We start from the raw sequence: 20,285 nt of genomic DNA, 5'->3' as shown, positions 1-20,285 counted from the left end.
CCCCATCATGTTCCTGGTTATGCAGCCCACCACTGATGTATACCACTCCCTGGATACCTTTCTTTACTTATTTGTGTCAAAATTTCCTCCCTAGGTCCATGTTCTCACACTCCCTCAAGTGCCAGTTGCCCCCAGGGGTTCCAAATCCTCCTTTCCCTTCTATAGTAGATATTTCAAGCATCAAGTTCTCCAGGCCACACACAACGTAAGGTCTCCATGTCCTTTCACTGACCATTTCTCTTCACCCATAACGGCATTCATCAATTTGCTTATTGTTTTTGTTGTACATCCCTCCCATCATCAAAGTAAGAACTTCTTTTCCTCCCCCTTTAAAACCTCTCTTTCCCCTCCTCATTCAATCCCTTCTAAGTTCTTTTTCTGAGAACACAGGCACCATATTCCCCTTATTGCTAGACCTTGATTTGACCTTGGCCCATTATACAGTCTTCCCTTTCCTCTTGCTTGTCTTGCCACTTTTCATGTATTCTCCCATGTCGTAACATAGTCTCACACTGATTTACCTATAGGCAGTGTCATTAGTATCTGTCATAATGCCTCATCTGCTTCTTGACTATTACCTTTACCAGATTTCTTCTTCCACACTTATCTCCTTGTGTAAATTTAGAAAGATATCTCTTACTGATTTCTCTGCTGTCACAGTTGCTGTCCTTGGTTGCTACATTTATTCACTCCTCTTGCATTTCTGTTGTTTGGACTGTTTGAGAAGTAAATGATCTCTTTAGTTCTGGTTTTCTTTTTAAAAATGTTTATTACTGAACAACCATCTTTTTTTCATGTATGGTTTAAGTGTAGGTTTTCAGGGTAGGGTCACCTTTGGCTTCATCCTGAGCCCTTCGGAACACATTATTCCATTTCCTTATATTTTTGACTGGGTAAAAATTCAAATTTCCTTTCCTTTGCATTTTAAAGTCTTTCTTTTGATCATTTGCAACTTATTTTTTCTTAACTGAATTGTTAAATTTAACCACTATGTATCTCAGAGTTTGAATCTTTGGGATTTTTTTTTCTGGAGACCATCTCATGAGATCTTCCAACTGGTATTTCTTTTTCTATGTTCAAAAGTCCTAAGCAGATCTCTTCTACTATTTCCTTCATCATGGTGTTAAAGATTTTTACCTTCTTATGTTCTTCTAGAAGACCTGTAATCCTTAGATTGTCTCTACACAGCCTTTGAGATCAGTATGCTTTGCTTGCATAGTGATCACATTTTCTTTCAGTCTTGTTTTGCTTTTCTTCTAGTTTATCTCTCATTTATGTTTGTATTTATAATATTTGCATTTCCAGTTTATTGTTTTCTCTTTTGTTTCTTAAGTGAGGCTTCCTATCACAAATTCCAGTTTTTCTATTTTGTTTATTGTTTTTGTTGTACAGGACATACATTCTGCTCTTCTAACTCTCGTTTCTCTTTTTAACCACTAAGGAATGGTGTGTGGTCATTCCATGCTCTCCTCACATTCCAGAGGGTCCTGTATCTCATTAAGGCTGGAATGATTTTCCTTTGTTTTGCAGTACTTAATTATAAGTGCCCAAACTCATTTACTAGTTCCAGAGGGTATATTTTCTTCTGTTGTTACTGTTTTCCATGTTGTTTTATCTGTTTATGTTCCAGGCTGAGTTTCTTTATCCTCAAATGTTTGGTAATTTCAGTCTTCCTCCTGATCTCTTCACTTTCTGACTCTGTCCCCTCTTTGGTTTCTTTGAGGGCTGGATCTCAAAAAGTGTCACATCCTCCTCCCATGCTGAGCAATTTATGGTTCACCAGCTCAAGCTTCTGTCCCAACTGACTTTTGTGTTGCCAAAACTGGCCCCAGATGGATGCAGTGCTCTTTCCCTCAAATTAAAGTGCTCACAGTCCTACACCATACCCCCATTCACATGATGGTCTGTCCCAGTGGCTCTCCCTCAATTTCTTAGTTCTTTCATCTGGCAGTAGCAGTTTTGAGTTCTGCAGTGCTGGTACTATGAAACTGTGACCTCTAAAAGCCTTTTGCTTTTAAAGGGCTATAGCCATGCTGAGTCTGTCATTTGCAGGACACATTTCCATGGTCTGAAATCATTGTCTCCATAGCCCTACAAAGATAGATGGGCTGTAGGTATGGGTTTTGTTGTAAGCTTGTGTCATGTAGTTGGGTCTTCTAGTCAGCCTCACTGCCAACACTGTAGGAGGTGGTGGAAGGGTGTTAAGTGAGCTAAAAGTCAATGAGCTTCAGTTCATGTTTTTTTTTTAATCTTTTGGATGCTGAATGTCCTAGACCAAGGATATAGTTTATCTTTGGGGCATAAGTTTTGTCTTTGAGAGGTAGTGAGGAATCAGAGAAAATGTCAAGTTTTCCATCATGTTGTTTACATGATCTGGAATAATAATATAGTATCAAACAGGAGAACATAGAGTAAAATGATCATATTAGGGGTTTTTTACTTCTTTCCATCCCTTCCCCCATAGCCATCACTAAGGGGAGAAATCATTGTAGAGAAACCATTCATCTTCCTTATCATTACAGGAAACCACTGCTGACCAAACGATACTAAAAGTCATATAGATACAAGAGTCCTGCAAGTGGAAAGACCTCCTAGACTACTGGTCCTGCTTCTGGTACAGCCCTTGCAGCTATCATCCAAGTTAACAGCTCATGTGGAAAAGGGACCAACCATCTCTACCAACTGCCACACACAGGGAAGGCAAGCTGGTGCAGCTTAAACAGCAAGGCACCCTGAAGAAGAGAGAGGAGACAGTCAAGCCACTACTACCATCATAATAACTGTCTTCTCTCAGACACTATGAGATAGACTACGCAGGACCCTGAACTAATGGCCTGGGAAATAGTATTGTTTCTAGTTATAATGTTAATTAGTGAGTTAAAGATCTTCCCCACCCTTTAATGGGACTTCCCATTAAGGGAAGTTTGATTAGAGAAGATTTGTTTTGTAGGAAGGCCCACACCTTTTGTTAATTTCTATTGAGGCACTGGTTCTCAAGGGTCAGGATTCCTTCTGAGGTTTTGTTTTGGGACTCACTCATTGGAAGTGTTTGTTTGGTCAGATGAAATTCTGGGTAGCTGCTAAGGAGTTCCCCTCCCCCCCAATAACCTGGATAGTTGGATCTGTCTGTTGATCTGTGATGTATGATCAGAGAGTTAGAAGCCCTGCACGTTGGTCTTTCTGTTTGTAAATTATTCTTGTAATTTCTGTTTCTATTTTCCCTGCAGGTCAGGATGTTGCCTTTTTTCCCTGAACTAAGTGAATGATATATGTGCTTGATTAAAGTAAATTGCTGACCCCTCAAAAGTTGTTTTCCTTTCAGAAAAGCAGATCTAAGAACCTGTACAGCAGGCCCTCCTGCGTATGCTGGGGTCCTGGCTGTTGCACTAGTCCAGGCCCTTAGCCATCATAGTGGAAGCAAAATCTATGGAGAGGCAGACTAGCAACTTCTCCTGTAGGTGAAGACCTGGAAAAGACAAAAAAGTGGTAGGGGAAAGATTCAAGATGAAGAAAAAGGCTTATAGGCTATTTAAGGAGGATACTTGTCAGAGTTTGTCTGGATGATAATGCCTATGTGGATACCTCATTAATATATACCATACCTAAGCATTATAAAGAGGACCAAAATGTAAAATTCTGTCAAAATTCAATGTAATAAATTTCTATTAATGCAACAGTAAACACACCAACATACACAGGGGGGTAAGGTCTGCTATCACCAGTTCTTAGAGCTGAATTCATAAAAGGAAAGCAACTTTCAAGGGGTTAACAGTCACTTTAATCAAGCACATATATCATTCCTTTAACCGAGTAAATATATCATTCACGTAGTTCAGGGGAAACAGCACCTTGAGTTTCAAAGAAAATACAGAGAAATCAAAGATCAACAGACATGACTTCCTTGCCTGAATTCAACAGACATTTAGACCCCAACTGTCTGACCATAGTCACCAGAGAGGGAAGCACTAACATCTGAGTTTTCAAAGCTGGGAGGCTCCTTAAAGTGGCTTCCCAGAGACCTCATCTGGCCCTCAAACCTTCTTACAAAAACTGAACCCCAAAGTAAAACCTCATCCTCAGAGTATTTATACTCTTTAGAGCCAGAGGGCATAACCCTCTGACCCAGTGCCTCAATATTCAACAAGTATTTGGGACCCTCCTACAACACAACTCCCCTAATCAAGCTTCCCACAATGGGCAGGCCCATCAATGAGTGGGAAAGATCTTCTTTTATCACATTATTCAATCAGAGGCACTTTTAGTAAAACAAAAACAGCATAAGATCCTAATTTGATTGCCATCACACCCTACACTTCCAGGATCCTTGGCTTTATAATCTAAATGACCATGGATCCTAGGACAAAAAGAGGCATTATACTTCTTGATTATACTAAAACAAAAACAACAAAAGATCCTACTTTTCTTGCCCTTACAATCAAGAACCCACAAATATTCAATTTCTTCCCCATGCTAGAAGATTAAATGATAGTTTCCAAGATCACAGCATTGAAGCTGTGGATTTGAAGTCACCTGATTTTATAGTCAACTTTCTTTCTACATTTGATAAATGCTGAAAGGAAACAACCCAACTGGGAGGAGGTATGCTCATGTGGTACTTAGGAACAATTTCTTTAGATCCTAAAAACATGAATTCTTGTCCAAAGTCATCCAACTTCTCAACTGGGCTATTCTTGAATGCATACCTGTGAGTATGGATAAGGTAGTAGTCTTCCCTGCTCCATTATGTCCTAGAAGAACAGTGATTTGCCCTTCATACACATTCAGACTCAGGTTTTTAATAGCTTCTTTTCTCACTTTCCCCATCATATAAGTCTGTGGAAAAAGCAAGCAGAGTAACTACATACAATTCTGATATTTCTAAAGAATTTTACAACAGAGCAAGCCACTGGCCTTCCTTAAAAGATCATATTACATCATCAGACTTAGAAGGGAAAATTCAGATTTAACAAAAACTTTTACTTAGCAGTAAAAAGTCCGGTAAAACTGAATAAAAAGCTAATTTCAAAGTTTTTTTGAAATGATATCAAGATTAATTGACACACATAGTGTGTTTTCATTATCATCATAATTTCATGATGGGATGTACAATGGAGAAGGGATAAAACAACAGCAAATACTTATAAAGTTCCTAATATGTGTAAAGCATTGGGAATATAAAGATAGGCACAATACAGGATGTCCCCAAAGTCTTAGAGAAGTTTTGAGTTATGAAAATTTTCATTAAGCTTTTATAGTTTAAAACTATCCTACAACTTTGAGGATGCCTTATATTGACCCTTTTGCAATCTAATGGGAGGGGGCAGAGATGAGGTATGGCTTTTTTGTGTAAATAAGATAAATACGTGACACAAAGACAAATGTTAAAAGTGCAAGAAAGAGGCTCAAGAAAATATTATGAGAAAATTAAAGGAGAAGAAATCACCTTCAGCTCAGTAGGTGAGAAGGAAAGCTTAAGGGTACCTTCATGGGAGGAACAAAGGGAGTGAAGAAGTGAAGTGACTTGCCCAAGGTCACAGCTAGTAAGCGTTCCTATTTGATTCACATTACACAATGAACACCTTTTTGTTCCTGGCTTTGTGGAGAAACTCTACATGCCGACCATGATGTAAGCTATAATTAAAGTGTCCCTGGGGCTAAAGAGTAAAAGATTTATAAGAGTGAGTATGAAAACAGGGAGCCTAGCTTCCTCTTATTAGAAGATAGTTTCCCGAGGACTTAACCAAGTCAAAATTGTATTACTTTGGTGTAGAAGAGAGAGCGAAAGCAGTATTTCCAGCCCATGTAGGAATAGTTCCTCATTGGGAAAACAGGGAATCACTACACATTTTAAATAGAGGAGGGACCTAATCAGAGGGGTATAGGAGAAAAATTTCTCAGACAAGGATGAAAAGGACAGATTGCGAAGGACTTTTAATGGAGGGAAAAAAGAACAATTAGGAGACTACTACAACAGTATAGATGAAAAGAAAGAAGGTCTGAACTAGGATGGTGACATAAGAATGGACAGTGAGTGACTGATTCAAGATACATGGTAGAAGTAGAATTTTTAGGACTTGGAAACTGAACAAATATACAGTGGAAAAGAGAAGGAAAAGTAAAAAAATAACTGAAGTTACAAGCCTGGGCAACTGGGAAAACAGAGGTAATATCAACAGAAACTGAAAATTTCTGGAAGGGGACAAGATTTCTTTAAGGGGAAAAGATGAGTTTATTTTTGGATACTGAGTTTGAGTTTCTGACTGGAATAAAAGACAAATTAGATAAAAATGAAATGTCCACAGAGAATATTTGGAGAGTTAAAAAGCAGAAATTAATCCAGAAAGGTAGAAATTAATATAAATATATGGTTGTGCAAAGTCGAGATTAAAAAGGTTAAGAGTTGGAAAGGAAATGAAAATAGGAAAAGGAAAAAAAAGGAAATGAAATTAGCAAGTGACATAGAAGAGAACAATGCTTTCTCCTGAAAAAATCCAGGCAAAAGGACCACATCACTCAGCATATGATTTATACACGTCTTTAATAACTAATCAACAATAGTACCTAGTGAGGTTAACAATGTGCCAAGCATAGTTCATGGTGTTGGAGGGCAGAGTTGTCAAACATGCAACAATTTCAAATGAAGGGAGAACCAGATTAAAATGTAATTGAAAAACATTTAAAAAATAAGTAAAAATACGATAGTATACAGATAATGTGATTGTGTGGCTTTCTGACTAAATATGTGGTTGAAAGTTTACAATTTACAATTTACAGCAAGTTTAAAGCCTCCCTTTTCTAAGTTTGACACAACAGTACACAAAAGAAATATAATACATGGTCACTTTGCTCAAGAAACTTAGAGAATCTAAGTGGGGACCCAAGGCATACATTCATAGAATATTTTGGGGACCATACTTTAAAGACCTCTGATTTTGTTGCTATAGGTTCACCCTATACCATTTTAGATCACAACCCCTACAAAACTTAATAGATTTTCTTAAAGAGTTGCTGGAACAAAAAAAAGATATTACCCCTTAGTCAATTGGGTTATAGATAAGTTAGGTAGGTTGGTTCTTGAACAAAAGGTATAGTGTCTCGTTGTGCCCACCCAAAAAACTAGCTTGGTAGAAATTATAAGAGGCTGTGTTCCCCCAGTATAGATTTCAATAATCCAGGTTATTTCTGCACCACAATTAGCAAACCATGAAAAGAAGATTTTAAATGAGTATGCCAAGAATGAAAGAAATCAATGAAGATAAGAGAAATGCAGTAACATTTCCTCAAAGACAGGGGTAAGAGACAGAGGGAAAATAAGGATGGAGTAGCATTCTAGGAAAATAAAATAACATAAGTAAAGGAGTGTTGGGCTAGCATGAAGTGTTAGGGAAGAAAGACCTGATTGTAATTTATGACCATTATACTCCGTGCATTGAGGAAAATGGGACGATGTTATGGAAGGTCTTTCAAAACTAGTTAGAAAAAGACAGGGGAAATGGTGTAACAGAGTAAACAGAGAACCAAAAGTTCTTTTCAAAGATCCCTCAACAAAAGTAACACAAATGCTTAAATATCAAAATAGGCATTTTCCAGACTATTTTTCTTGCCTGGAATGCTCTCCTTTCTCATCCCCATTCTGACTTCCTTGGCTTTCCTTCAAGTCCCACTAAGATCTCATGTTTTTCCAGTCATATAATTTTCCCCAATTTATCCTGTTTATATCTTCTTTGTACATAGTTGTTTGTATGTTGTTGATGCCATTAGAAAGTGAATTTCTTGAGAGCAGGGACTGTATTTTGTTTTTATTTTGAACTTTCTTTGTATCCCCAGCGCTTAGCATATAATATGCTGGGCACATAACATTTAATAAATGCTGGGTGACTTGGAGAGGAGTCTGTCTTGGCAAGAAAAAGGGCTACCTCAAATGTGAGATAAAAGAAAAGAAAGAGATAATGGAGGAAGACTTCTGAGTGATAAGGAAAAGGGAGAAGAGGGAGCTTTTGGTGAATTGCCTGGTTTTTTTTTTTTCAGAGAAATGAGGTAAGGTAAGGCTGAGAGGATGGGGGTAGGGAGTGTTGCAGAAGGCTTGCTATTTGGAATAACTGCTGTGGTGAGTAGGAGAGCAAATCAATGAGGGAAGTATAAAAGGATTCCAATGATGCAGTATGAACGGGTCCTGTTAGGTTATGTAGAATGAATTATAATGCTTCCAATCAGCACAATTCCTAAGCACTTAAAGAAAAAGCTAACAGAATAAGAGAAAGGAGTAGAGTGTAAAACAATAGAGTGTAAAACAATAACTACTGGGGATTTCAACAAGTACTTTTTAGACCTAAAGAAATTTCATGGAAACAAAGTATTTATCCAAACAGAGAATTAGAAAAAAAATAGTTATGACAGAACGTTAATTGGTTACCATTTATTTTAAAATGGTAATCATAAGGAGTATACATATCCTCCAGCTTTGTATGGCATCTTTGCAATCATGTGTTAGGACATGTGTTAGGGCATAAAGAACTCAGACATATGCCAAAAGGCAGAAATATTGAAAGCATTTATAGACCTTTATAGATCAAAACCTGATAAAATCTGTAATAAAAAAGAAACTAAAGAAAGCATTCATGCTAAATGAAGACTAATATAATCCAAAGGGAACAATAAATAGTTGTATCAAAGAAAATTATAACAATGAAATAACATATCAAAACTAAGAGATATAGTAAAAGTAGCCCTTAGTAGAAATGTACACCTCTCAATACTAGTCATCTCCTGAAACACCAAAAGGAAGAAATAAGAGGTCAACGAACTAAAAGAAACCCAGAAAAACAAAAAGCAGTTCTCAAAAAAACACAAGATGGAAATTATGAAAAATCAAATAAATGATAATTTTTTAAATGTTAGAGTTAGTTTTTGAAAAGACAAATATGTAAATCATTAACTAATTTGATTTTAAAAACAAAAGGAAAGTCAAAGCATCAAAATAAAAATGAAAAAATATATATATACAACAAATGAAGAGGAAAAAAAATTTTAAAAACACAATATACCCTATATATATTATATGCCCATGTAACTGGAAACTTAAAATAAAATATATGCATATTTTTAAATTAATTTTTATGTTTTCTAATTAGTAAAATGTGCCTTCTTGCCAGGCAACACCTTCTCTCCTTTCTACTCAATCCCCTAAGTGAAAAAGGAAGAAAAATACAAAACTCCTGTTACAAACATGTAGAGTCAAGTAAAACGAATTACCAATTGGTCATGTCCAAAAAAGTATGTCTCAACTCTGCACTCTACAAAGAGTTGGGTAGCATGTTTCATTATTAATTTACTGAAATCATAGTTGATCATTTCACTGCTCAGAGTTCCTAAGTGTTTCAAAGGTGTCTTAACGATCATTATTGTCATTGTTTACACTGTTCACCTGGTTCTGTTCTTTTCACCAAAAATCAGTTCCTATAAGTCTTCCTAGATTTATCAGAAACTATTCCTTTCATTATTTCTTATAGCACAGTAATATTCCATCACATTTATAAACTGATGATTACCTTCTTACTTTCCAATTCTTTGCCACTGAAAAGAGCTATGAATAATGTTTTTATATATCCTTAGTAAAGCATTTGTTTTATTTAGGACTAATTTCTTCTTTAATATTACTTCCTTCTAATTCCTCCTTCTCTATTTTCCTTATTTCCCTTCGAAATATATTTCTGTAACCAATTCCATATGTGCATTCTTGTGTGTGCATGCACTCTTCCCTCCTTTGAACCGTTCAAATAGATTCACGTATTCCCTCCTTCCTTCTTGTTTGTATAAACTTCTGCACCCCAAATATGTGCTATAATTGCCCCTAATCTTCCTTATCCTTGACCCCAGTGTATTCCTCTTCCCCTTCTTTTCTTTTGATTACATATGTTTGTAAAAGGAGCATACTTTTCCTTCTTTTTCAGTTGGGGGTGGTGGAGATTAGAGGTAGAGAAAGTAGAATTTTGTTGAAAAAAATTTTTAAAAACAAGTGTTGTAAAGATAGATAAATAAAGCCTTTATGAAGTATTCATTATGTTCCAGGTATCGTACTAAGCTCTGATGATACAAGTACAAGCTAAGAAGATAGTCCTTGTCCTCCAGAAACTTATAGTCTAATGAGACAAAAACACATAATGGGGAGCTGGGTGAGCGTGATGGCTGGGAATGATGTGGAGGCTTGGTTCTGAACATCCATCAGAGTCAGCTACCCAGGAGCAGAGTCCAAGGTTTCAATAGTAGGAAGAATGATATTGTTAAGAGCGCAAGTGCCTGACTCACAGTTGGTGTCTAGTTTCTGCTATACTGTTTTCCAGTTTTCCCAGCAGTTTTTGTTAAATAGTAAACACCATATCTGTGTTATAAAAGGAATTTTGTAGGACTTCTTCTTCACCTATTTTGCTAAATAGTTTATATAGTATTGGAATTTTTCTTTAAATGTTTGGTAGAATTCACTTGTAAATACATTTGGGTCTAGAGACTTTTTCTTAGGGACTTCATTGTGATAGCTTATTCAATTTCTTTTTCTAAAGTGGGATTATTTAAGCATTCTATTTCCTCTTCTCTTAATCTGGGCAAATTATATTTTTGTAAATATTCATCTATCTCACTTAGGTTGTCAGATTTATTGGCATAAAAATGGGCAGAATAGCTCCCAATTATTGTTTTAATTTCCTCTTTATTAGTGGTGAAGCCACCCTTTTCATTTTTGATACTAGTGATTTAGCTTTCTTCTTTCTTTTTTGTAATCAAATTAACCAGTTACATATTTTATTGTTTTTTTCACATAAAAGCAGCTCTTAGTTTTACTTGTTAGTTCAAAAGTTTTCTTACTTTTTTTTTTTTTTTGAAAAGGAAAAAAAACATTTAATGGAGTATTAAAAGTTGGATTTTTCTTTTTCTTTTTTTTTATTTAACTTTTAACATTTATTTTCACACAATTTTGGGTTACAAATTTTCTCCCCTTTTCTCCCCTCCCCCCCCAGACCCAAGCTTTCTAATTGCCCCTGTGACCTATCTGCTCTCTCCTCTATCCTCCCTCCCTGCCCTTGTCTCCGTCTTCTCTTTTGTCCTGTAGGGCCAGATAGCTTTCTTGACCCCTTAACCTGTATTTCTTGTTACCCAGTGGTAAGAACATTACATTTGGTCCTAACACTTTGAGTTCCAACTTCTTTAGCTCCCTCCCTCTCCACCCCTTCCCCCTGGAAGACAGGCAATTCAATATAGGTCATATCTGTTTAGTTTTGCAAATGATTTCCATACTAGTTGTGTTGTATAGGACTAACTATATTTCCCTCCATCCTATCCTGTCCCCCATTACTTCTATTTTCTTATGGTCCTTTCCCTCCCCATGAGTGTCGACCTCGGATTACATTCTCCTCCCCTCCCCTCCCCTCTATCCTCCCCCCAACCCTGCTTGTGCCCCTGTCCCCCACTCTCCTGTATTATGAGATAGGTTTTCCTATCAAAATGAGTGTGCATTATATTCTTTCCTTTAGTGGAATGTGATGAGAGTAGACCTCATGTTTTTCTCTTGCCTCCCCTCTTTATCCCACCACTAATAAGTCTTTTGCTTGCCTCTTTTATGAGAGATAATTTGCCCCATATAACTTCTCCCTTTCTCCTCCCAATATTTCTCTCTCACTGCTTGATTTCTTTTTTTTTTTTTAAGATATGATCCCATCCTCTTCAATTCACTCTGTGCACTCTGTCTCTACGTATGTGTGCGTGTGTGCATGTGTGTGTGTGTGTACTCCCACCCAGTACCCAGATACTGAAATGTTTCAAGAGTTACAAATATTGTCTTTCCATGTAGGAATGTAAACAGTTCAACTTTAGTAAGTCCCTTATGACTTCTCTTTGCTGTTCACCTTTTCATGATTCTCTTCATTCTTGTGTTAGAAAGTCAAATTTTCTTTCCAGCTCTGGTCTTTTCATCAGGAAAATTTGAAAGTCCTCTATTTCATTGAAAGACCATTTTTTCTCCTGAAGTATTATACTCAGTTTTGCTGGGTAGGTGATTCTTGGCTTCAGTCCTAGTTCCTTTGACTTCTGGAATATCCTATTCCATTCCCTTCGATCCCTTAATGTAGAGGGTGCCAGATCTTGTGCTATCCTGATTGTATTTCCACAATACTTGAATTGTTTCTTTCTAGCTGCTTGCAATATTTTCTCTTTCACCTGGGAATTCTGGAATTTGGCCACAATGCTCCTAGGAGTTTCTCTTTTTGGATCTCTTTCATGCGGTGTTCTGCGGATTCCTTGAATATTTATTTTGCCTTCTGGTTCTAGAATCTCAGGGCAGTTTTCCTTGATAATTTCATGGAAGATGATGTCTAGGCTCTTCTTTCGATCATGGTTTTCAGGTAGTCCCAGAATTTTTACATTGTCTCTCCTGATTCTATTTTCCAGTTCAGTTGTTTTTCCAATAAGATATTTCACATTATCTTCCATTTTTCGAATCTGCGCGGTATGTTCTGAGATATCTGTCTTTCTCATAAAGTCCTTAGCGTCCATCTGTACCATTCCAGTTTTGAAAGATCTATTTTCTTCAGTGAGCTTTTGAATCTCCTTTTCCATTTGGTTGATTCTGCTTTTGAAAGCATTCTTCTCCTCATTGGCCCCTTGCACCTCCCTTGCCAACTGAGTTAGGCTAGTTCTCAAGGTGCCAATTTCTTCAAGATTTTTTTGGTTCTCCTTTAGCAGGGAGCTGATCTGCTTTTCATGCTTCTCCCTCATCCCTCTCATTTCCCTTCCCAGTCTTTCCTCCACCTCTCTAACTTGATTTTCAAAATTCCTCTTGAGCTCTTCCATGGCCCGAGCCCATTGGGTGGGCTGGGACACAGAATCCTCGATTTCTGTGTCTTTGTCAGATGGCAAGCATTGTTCCTCCCCATCAGAAAGGAAGGGAGGAAGTGTCTTTTCTCTGAGAAAATACCCTTCAATAGTTTTATTTCTTTTGCCTTTTCTGGGCATTCTCCCCAATCAGTGACCTGACCTCTGAATGTTCTCCTCACACCCACCTCACCTCCTGGTCCTCCCAGCCAGCGTTTGGGGACTGAGATTCAAATGCTGCTTCCCGCCTTAGGGTTTTTGGTGGGGGCAGGGCTGCTAATCAGTGTGAGAATTAAGTTCAGGTGGTCAGGGGCAGGGCCGCCTCTCTGCCTCAGTTCCCTCAGGGGGTTTATGCACAGACCTTCCACAATGGATCCAGGCTCCCGCCCATTTGGGAAGCCCCTGTCTGTAGCCGCCTCTCAGCTTCTATCTCCTGGGGGGGCCCGACCCATGGGGGCACCCCACTCCCCTCTCAACCCGCCAAAGAGACTCTCTCACCTACCCCCGTCAGTCACCTGTTGGTGGGGGGGCTTGTGCTGCCGCTGGAGATCCCGTCTCTGGAGCCTTCTCAGATCTGTGCCTCTCGGAGCCGCGGCCGCCGCAGGTCCGGGCTGGGCTCCGCGTCTGCAGCGCGACGGACCTTTTGCGAGAGGTTTGCAGGTCCCTCTGTGGGTGGGGGGACCCGCGTGGCCGCTGGAGATCCCGTCCCCGTAGCCCTCTCGGATCTTTTCCTCACGGTGTCGTGGCCGCGGCAGGGCTGTCCTCTGTTCCCCGTCCCAGCGCCCAGTCCACGGCGCGAAGGACCCCCCGCGAGAGGTTTGCAGGTCTCTCCGGAACAGAAATCTCCCTCGCTCCAATATTCCGTGGTCTCTGGGCGCAGAATTCGCCCTGGGTTGGTCCCCTCTAGCCGTTCTGTGGTTTGTGGGTTCGGAGCTATGTGTATGTGCGTCTTTCTACTTCGCCATCTTGGCTCTGCCCCCCAAGTTTTCTTACTTTCGATGGTATTACTTTCTCCTTCAATTTTCAGGATCTTTAATTTGGTATTTAGTTGGAGATTTTTAATTTGTTATTTTTCTAGCTTTTTGAGTTGCATGCTCAATTCACTGATCTATTCTTTTTCTATTTTATTAATGTAAGTATTTAGAGATATAAAGTTTTTCCCATGTACTGCTTTGGCTATACTCCATACATTTTGGTATATTGTCTCACTGTCATTGTCTTTAATGAAATTATTGTTTCTATGATCTTTTGTTTGACTCACTCATTTTTTTGGATTAGATGATTTAGTTTCCAGTCAACTTTTAATCTATCTTTCCATGGCCTTTTAGTAAATGGAATTTTTATTGCAGCATGATCCATAAAGGATGCATTTAGTACTTCTACCTTTCCGCATTTGATTGTGAAGTTTTTATGCCTGTCATTTCTGTGTAGGTTCTACATACCACTGAGAAAAAGGTATATCCCTTTATATCTCCAATCAATTTTCTCTAGAGGTCTATCACATCCAACTTTTCTAAAATTCTATTCACCTTCTTAACTTCTTTCTTGTTTATTTTGTGGTAAGATTTATCTAGTTCTGAGAGGGAAAGGTTGAGGTCAACCACTAATATAGTTTTACTGTTTTCCACCATAATTCCTTTGACTTCACCTTTAGAAATTTGGATGTTATATACCAATTGGTGCATATATGTTTTAGTATTTATATCACTTCACTGTAAATGAATTGGGTTATAATCCAAGCTTCTTTGTCTTTGGGAGATATATTCCAAGGTGAGTCCTGGGCAATCCTGACTGTGGCTTCTTGATACTTGAATTGTTTTTTTCTGACTGTTTGCAGTATTTTCTCTTGACCTCGAAGATATAGAATTTGGCTATGATATTCCTGGGAGTTTTCATTTTGAGATCTCTTACAGGAGGTCATCAGTGGATTCTTCCAATTATTCTTTTACCCTCTGATTCTAGGATATCAGGGCAGTTTTCCTTGATGATTGTTTTTGAAGATGTTGCCCAGGTTTTATTTTATTTGATCATGGCTTTCAGGTAGTCAAATAATTTTTAAATTATTCCTGCTAGGTCTAGGTGTTTTTCCAGTGAGATATTTTACTTATTCTTCCATGTTTCTTCTATTCTTTTGATTTTGTTTGATTCTTTTTTGTTGCATTTAAAAAATATTTAATATTTCATTTCCCCCAGTTACATGTAAAAACATTTATTTTTAAAACTGCGAATTCCAAATTCTCTCCCCTCCTCCCTATTTCCTTCCCCCCTCCTCCATTGAGAAAGCAAATAATTCAATATAGGCTATACATGTGTAGTCATGGAAAACACATTGTGAAAGAAAACATGGACAAAAAAACCTCAAGAAAAATAAAGTTTGAAAAAAGTGTTCTTCAATCTGTATTCAGACACCACCAGTTCTTTCTTTGGGGATGGATAGCATTTTTCATGATATGTCCTTCAGAGTTGTCTTGGATCACAGTATTTTTGAGAACAGTTAAGTCAATCACAGCTGATCATCTTATAACATCTTACAATATTTTAAACAGAAAACATTTCACTTTGCATCAGCCCATGGAAGTTTTTCCAGGTTTTTCTGAGAGCAACCTGTTCATCATTTCTTATAGCACAATAGTATTCCATCATAATCACATATCACAATTTGCTCAACCATTTCCCAACTGATGGGCTTCCCCTCAATTTCTAATTCTTTACTCCCAGAAAAGGGCTGCTATAAATATTTTCGTACATATAGGTCCTTTTCTTTTCTTTCTTTTTCTTTTGTCTTTTTTGGGAGACAGACTTGGCAGTGGCAGCACTAGGTCAAAGGGCATGCATGGTTTTATAGCCCTTTGGCCATAGTTCCAAATTGCTCTACATAATAACTGAATCAGTTCACAACTCCACCAACAGTACATTAATGTCTCATTTTTCCCACATCCCCTTCAACATTCATCATTTACCTTTTCTGTCCTATTAGCCAATCTAATAGGTATGAGAGTATCTCAAAATTGCTTCAATTTGCACTTCTCCAATCAATAGTGAATTAGAAAATTTTTATATGACTATAGATAGCTTTGATTACCTCATCATCCAAAAACTGATTGTATCTTTTGATCAGTTATCAATTGAGGAATGGCTCTTATTCTTTTTATAAATTTAACTCAGTTCTCTATATATTTGAGAAATGAGGCCTTTATCAGAACTTGTTCAAAAATTTTTTTTCAATTACTATTGCTAACTGCATTTCCCTCCATCCTATTCCCCACCTTCATTTAGTCTATTCTCTCTCTCCTTTCACCCTGTTGCTCCTCAAAAGTGTTTTGCTTTTGACCACCTCCTCCACTAATCTTCCCTCCCTTCTATCACACTTCCTCCCTTCTCTTATCCCCTTACCCTCCTACTTTCCTGAAGGGTAAGATAAATTTCTATACCCAATTGAGTGTTTATGTTATTCCCTCTTTGAACCAATTCTGATGAGAGTAAGGTTCACTCACTCTCCCTCCTCTTCCATTTTAAAAGCTTTTTATTACCTCTTTTACGTGAGATAATTTATCCCATTCTACTTTTCTCTTCCTCCTAATACATTCCTCTCTCACCCTTAATTTTATTTTTTAGATATCCTCCTGTATTTTATATTTATATTCAACTTACATCTGTGTCCTCTGTCTATATATACTCCTTCTAATTACACTAATAATGAGAAAGGTCTTGTGAGTTACAAACATCATCTTCCCACTCTGGTTGATTCTTGATACCTCATAGAGTCATTTGCTTCCACTTGCCCAGTTATATTTTTTTTTAGCAAATTATTTTCTTCAGTGTGCTTCTTTTAAACCTCCTTTTCCATTTTCCATTTAGCCAATTTTAATTTTTAAGAAACTGTTTTCTTCAGTGAGTTTTTGTAACTCCTTTTCCATTTGGCCAATTTTATTTTTTTAAGGAGTTGTTTTCTTTTGCCAAGCTGCTGACTTTTTTTTTCATGGTTTTTTTTTGCATCACTCTCAGAAATCTATTTTTTGTCCCTCCCATTCCCACTTCATTGAAAAGAAGAGAGAATAACAAATTCCTTGTAACAAATATGCATAGTCAAGTAAAACAAACTGTCTCACTGACTGTAAATCATGGACTGTACAAAACAAACTATCTCAATAACTATAAATAATCAGTCACACACAAAGAGAGTCATAACCTTGATGTTAACAAGTATACCACCTCTATGCTCCAGAACTCTGAAATTCCCTTCTCTGATCAAAATCAATTGACTTTTCACTTCTCCCTCTACCTTCCATTATATGACCCTACTCTTCATCCATACCGTGACCTCCAATCCTTTGACTTCTCAATCCTCTTCTAGGCCATCTTCCTTGCACTAGTCACTGTTTCCTTTTCTTCTCATATTGGCTCTTTGGGAAACCAGTTCAACTCTACACACTGTCCTCCTTTCTTGAAACCTTATTCCCCTCATCCTATTGCTGATTATGCCCAACCAAGCCTCAGCCTTGGATCACTCCCACCATTCATCACCTTAGCTCCCATACACATACTACTGAATGAAGATGGAGAAAATCACAACTGGGGTCCAATCTTATTCCATCTGTGTCTTTTAACAGACTCCCTCCTGTTATCCCTACCCTTTCAATTATTTTTTATCTCTCCATCTATACTGGCTCATTTCCTACTGCCTACAAATATACTCATGTTTCCCCATCTTTAAAGAAAATCTCCTTACTTGATCCTCCCATCCCCACTGACTATTATCCTAAATCTCTTCTGCTCTCTGTAGCTAAACTCCACAAAAATGTCATCTGCAATAGGTGCTTTTTTCTTTCTCTCCTCTACTTACAATCTGGCATCTGACCTTTGAAATTGTTCTCTCCAAGGTTATTAAAGATTTCTTAGTTGCCATGTTCAATAGCCTTTTCTTCATCCTCATTCTCCTTGATTTCGCTGTGCCCTTTAAAATGGCTAACTACTCTCTCTTCTCTCCAGGTTTTTGGGACACCACTCTTTCCTTTTTTCCTTCCTATCTATCTTCATCTCTCCTTCTCCTGCTGGATCTTCCTCCAGACCACAGTCTCTAAGCTTAGGGGTCCCTCAAGGTTCTGTCCTGGGCTCCTCTTCTTCTCTCCCTCCAAACTACTTCACTTGGTGATCTCATCAGCTATCATGGTTTTAATTACCATCTCTATGGATAGTTCTCAAACCTACCTATTTGTAAAAGCAAGCATCCCAATGTACACAGGAGGGCCTGCTATCACAGGTTCTTAAATCTGCATTTCTAAAAGGAAAGTAACTCTTGCGGAGTCAACAATCACTTTAATCAAGCACATATATATCATTCAGCTACTTCAGGGAAAAAAGTCAGCATCCTGAACTTCAGAGAAAATACAGAGAAATAAAGACCAAGAGACCGTGCTTCCAGCTGCGTGTCTACAAGCAATACATACATCACAGATCAACAGACAGATCCAACATGACCATACATACATAGTTACCACAGAAAGAAGCACCACCATCTGGGTTTTCAAAGCCAGAGGGCTACTTAGTGACTTCCAAGAGTGTCATCTGGCACACAAAGCTTCTTCCAAAAACTAAGCCCCAAAATAAAACCTCACCTCTGAGTATTTATACAGTTTTCAGAGTCAGAGGGCATCACAACCCTTGAGAACAAGTGCATTAGAAATTAACAAAACGTGTGGGCTTCCCCTAATCAAGATTCCCTTAATGGGCAGGCCTATTAATGGGTGGGGAAGATCTTTAATCTCATTAGCATTACACTATCCTGCTCCAAACTCTCTGCTGACCTCCAATCTCACATCCCTAGCTGCCTTTCAGACATCTTAAACTGGATGTCTAGTAGACATCTTAAAGTCAATATATCCAAAATGGATTATCTTTCCCTTTAAATCCTTCTCTTCTATTTTGTCTATTACTACAGAGGGCAATACCATCCTCTTAGTTCCTCAGGTTTGTAACTTAGGAGTTATCCTGGATTCCTCATTATTTCTTGCCCTTCCACATCACTAAGGCCTCTTGATTTCACCTTTTCAACATCTCTCGAATACGTGTCCCCTTTTCTCCTCTGACACTGCCAGCATTCTAGTGCAGGCCCTCATCACTATACACTTGGATTACTGTAATAGCCTGCTAGTGGGTCTACCTGCCTCAAGTCTTTCCCCACTCCAAAAACATCTTCCATTTGGCCACTACAGCAATTTTCCTAAAGTTCAGGTCCAGTCATGTCACCCTTCCACTCAATAAATTCAGTGGCTCCTTATTGTCTCTGGGAACAAATACCAAATGCTCTGTTTGGCATTTAAAGCCCTTCATAATTTAGTCCCTCCCACTTTTCCAGTATTCTTTCTTATACCTTACTTCCTGATGTGAACTCTTCAATCCAGTGGCACTGGCCTTCTGGCCATTCCGGCCATTCCTTGAACAAGACACTCCATCTTTCAGCTCTGGGCATTTTTTTATGGCTGTCCCCATACCTGGAATGCTCTTCCTCCTCCACTTCAGCAAGACAATTGATTTCTATGGCTTCCTTGAAGTCCCTACTAAAATCTCACCTACAAGAAACCTTCCCCAACCCCTCTTAATTCCAGTGCCTTCCCTCTGTTATTTCTTATGTATCCTATATATATAGCTTGCCTTGTATATATTTGTTTGTATGTTATCTCCCCAAAGAGGCTGTAAGCTCCTTAAGGGTAAGGACTATCTTTTACCTTTTTGTCTCCCTAGTGCTTGTCATAGTGCCTGGCATACAGTAAGTGCTTAATAATTGTGTAGTGAACGAATCAGTGACAAATTGTTCTTTTTCTTTGTGTAATAGAGGTCTGCATATGCAGATAGCATTAGTTTTGCTAGGCGTTATCCACATGGAAGATGCTAAAAACTTGCTTCCAGAAGAACTCAGTGAGGACTGACATATACATAGACACTATGTTTTGGCTTACCACATGGTAGGGAATAGTCATTTTCCATTAGGTTTGTAGCCAGAACTGTGTCTTTAAAATGGCTTAACTCATTACTGGCTATGACTTTTTGTTTCATTCACATCTGAGGGTGAAGATAAATTCTTCAACATGCACCGTGGGATAAGGGATGTGAGGGGAGAACCCTAGCACCTCCTTCCTCATGTGAGGAACAAAACATCTCTGTACTAAGAATAACTATAAATAACAGGAACCTAAAAATACTAAAGGATAGTTCAGTTGGCGCAGTGGATAGAATGCCAGGCCTGCAGTTAAGGAGACTATCTTCCTGAGTTCAAATCAGGCCTCAGGCACTTACTAGCTGTGTGACCCTCAGCAGGTCACTTAACTCTGTTTGCCTCAATTTTCTTATCTGTAAAATGAGTTAGAAAAGGAAACAACAAACCACTCCAGTATCTTTGCCATGAAAACCCTAAATGACATCACAAAGAG

The 20,285-nt window shown here is 38.2% G+C and overlaps 1 protein-coding gene across 3 annotated transcripts in view; it reads right to left on the bottom strand.

The window, feature by feature from the left end:
* Window positions 1–20,285, bottom strand: part of LOC140497038 (phospholipid-transporting ATPase ABCA3-like) — a 243,056-nt gene that overhangs the window by 118,816 nt on the left and 103,955 nt on the right. For all 3 annotated transcript variants that reach the window (XM_072597544.1, XM_072597554.1, XM_072597562.1), the window contains one exon: window positions 4,704–4,833. In XM_072597544.1, the coding sequence (XP_072453645.1) occupies window positions 4,704–4,833 (130 nt within the window). The remainder of the gene's footprint in view (window positions 1–4,703; window positions 4,834–20,285) is intronic.

This window comes from Notamacropus eugenii, chromosome 1, assembly GCF_028372415.1.
Source record: "Notamacropus eugenii isolate mMacEug1 chromosome 1, mMacEug1.pri_v2, whole genome shotgun sequence".
Taxonomy (NCBI): domain Eukaryota; kingdom Metazoa; phylum Chordata; class Mammalia; order Diprotodontia; family Macropodidae; genus Notamacropus; species Notamacropus eugenii.
The sequence above is the reverse complement of the archived record's forward strand: the minus strand, read 5'-3'. Positions and strand labels throughout refer to the sequence as shown.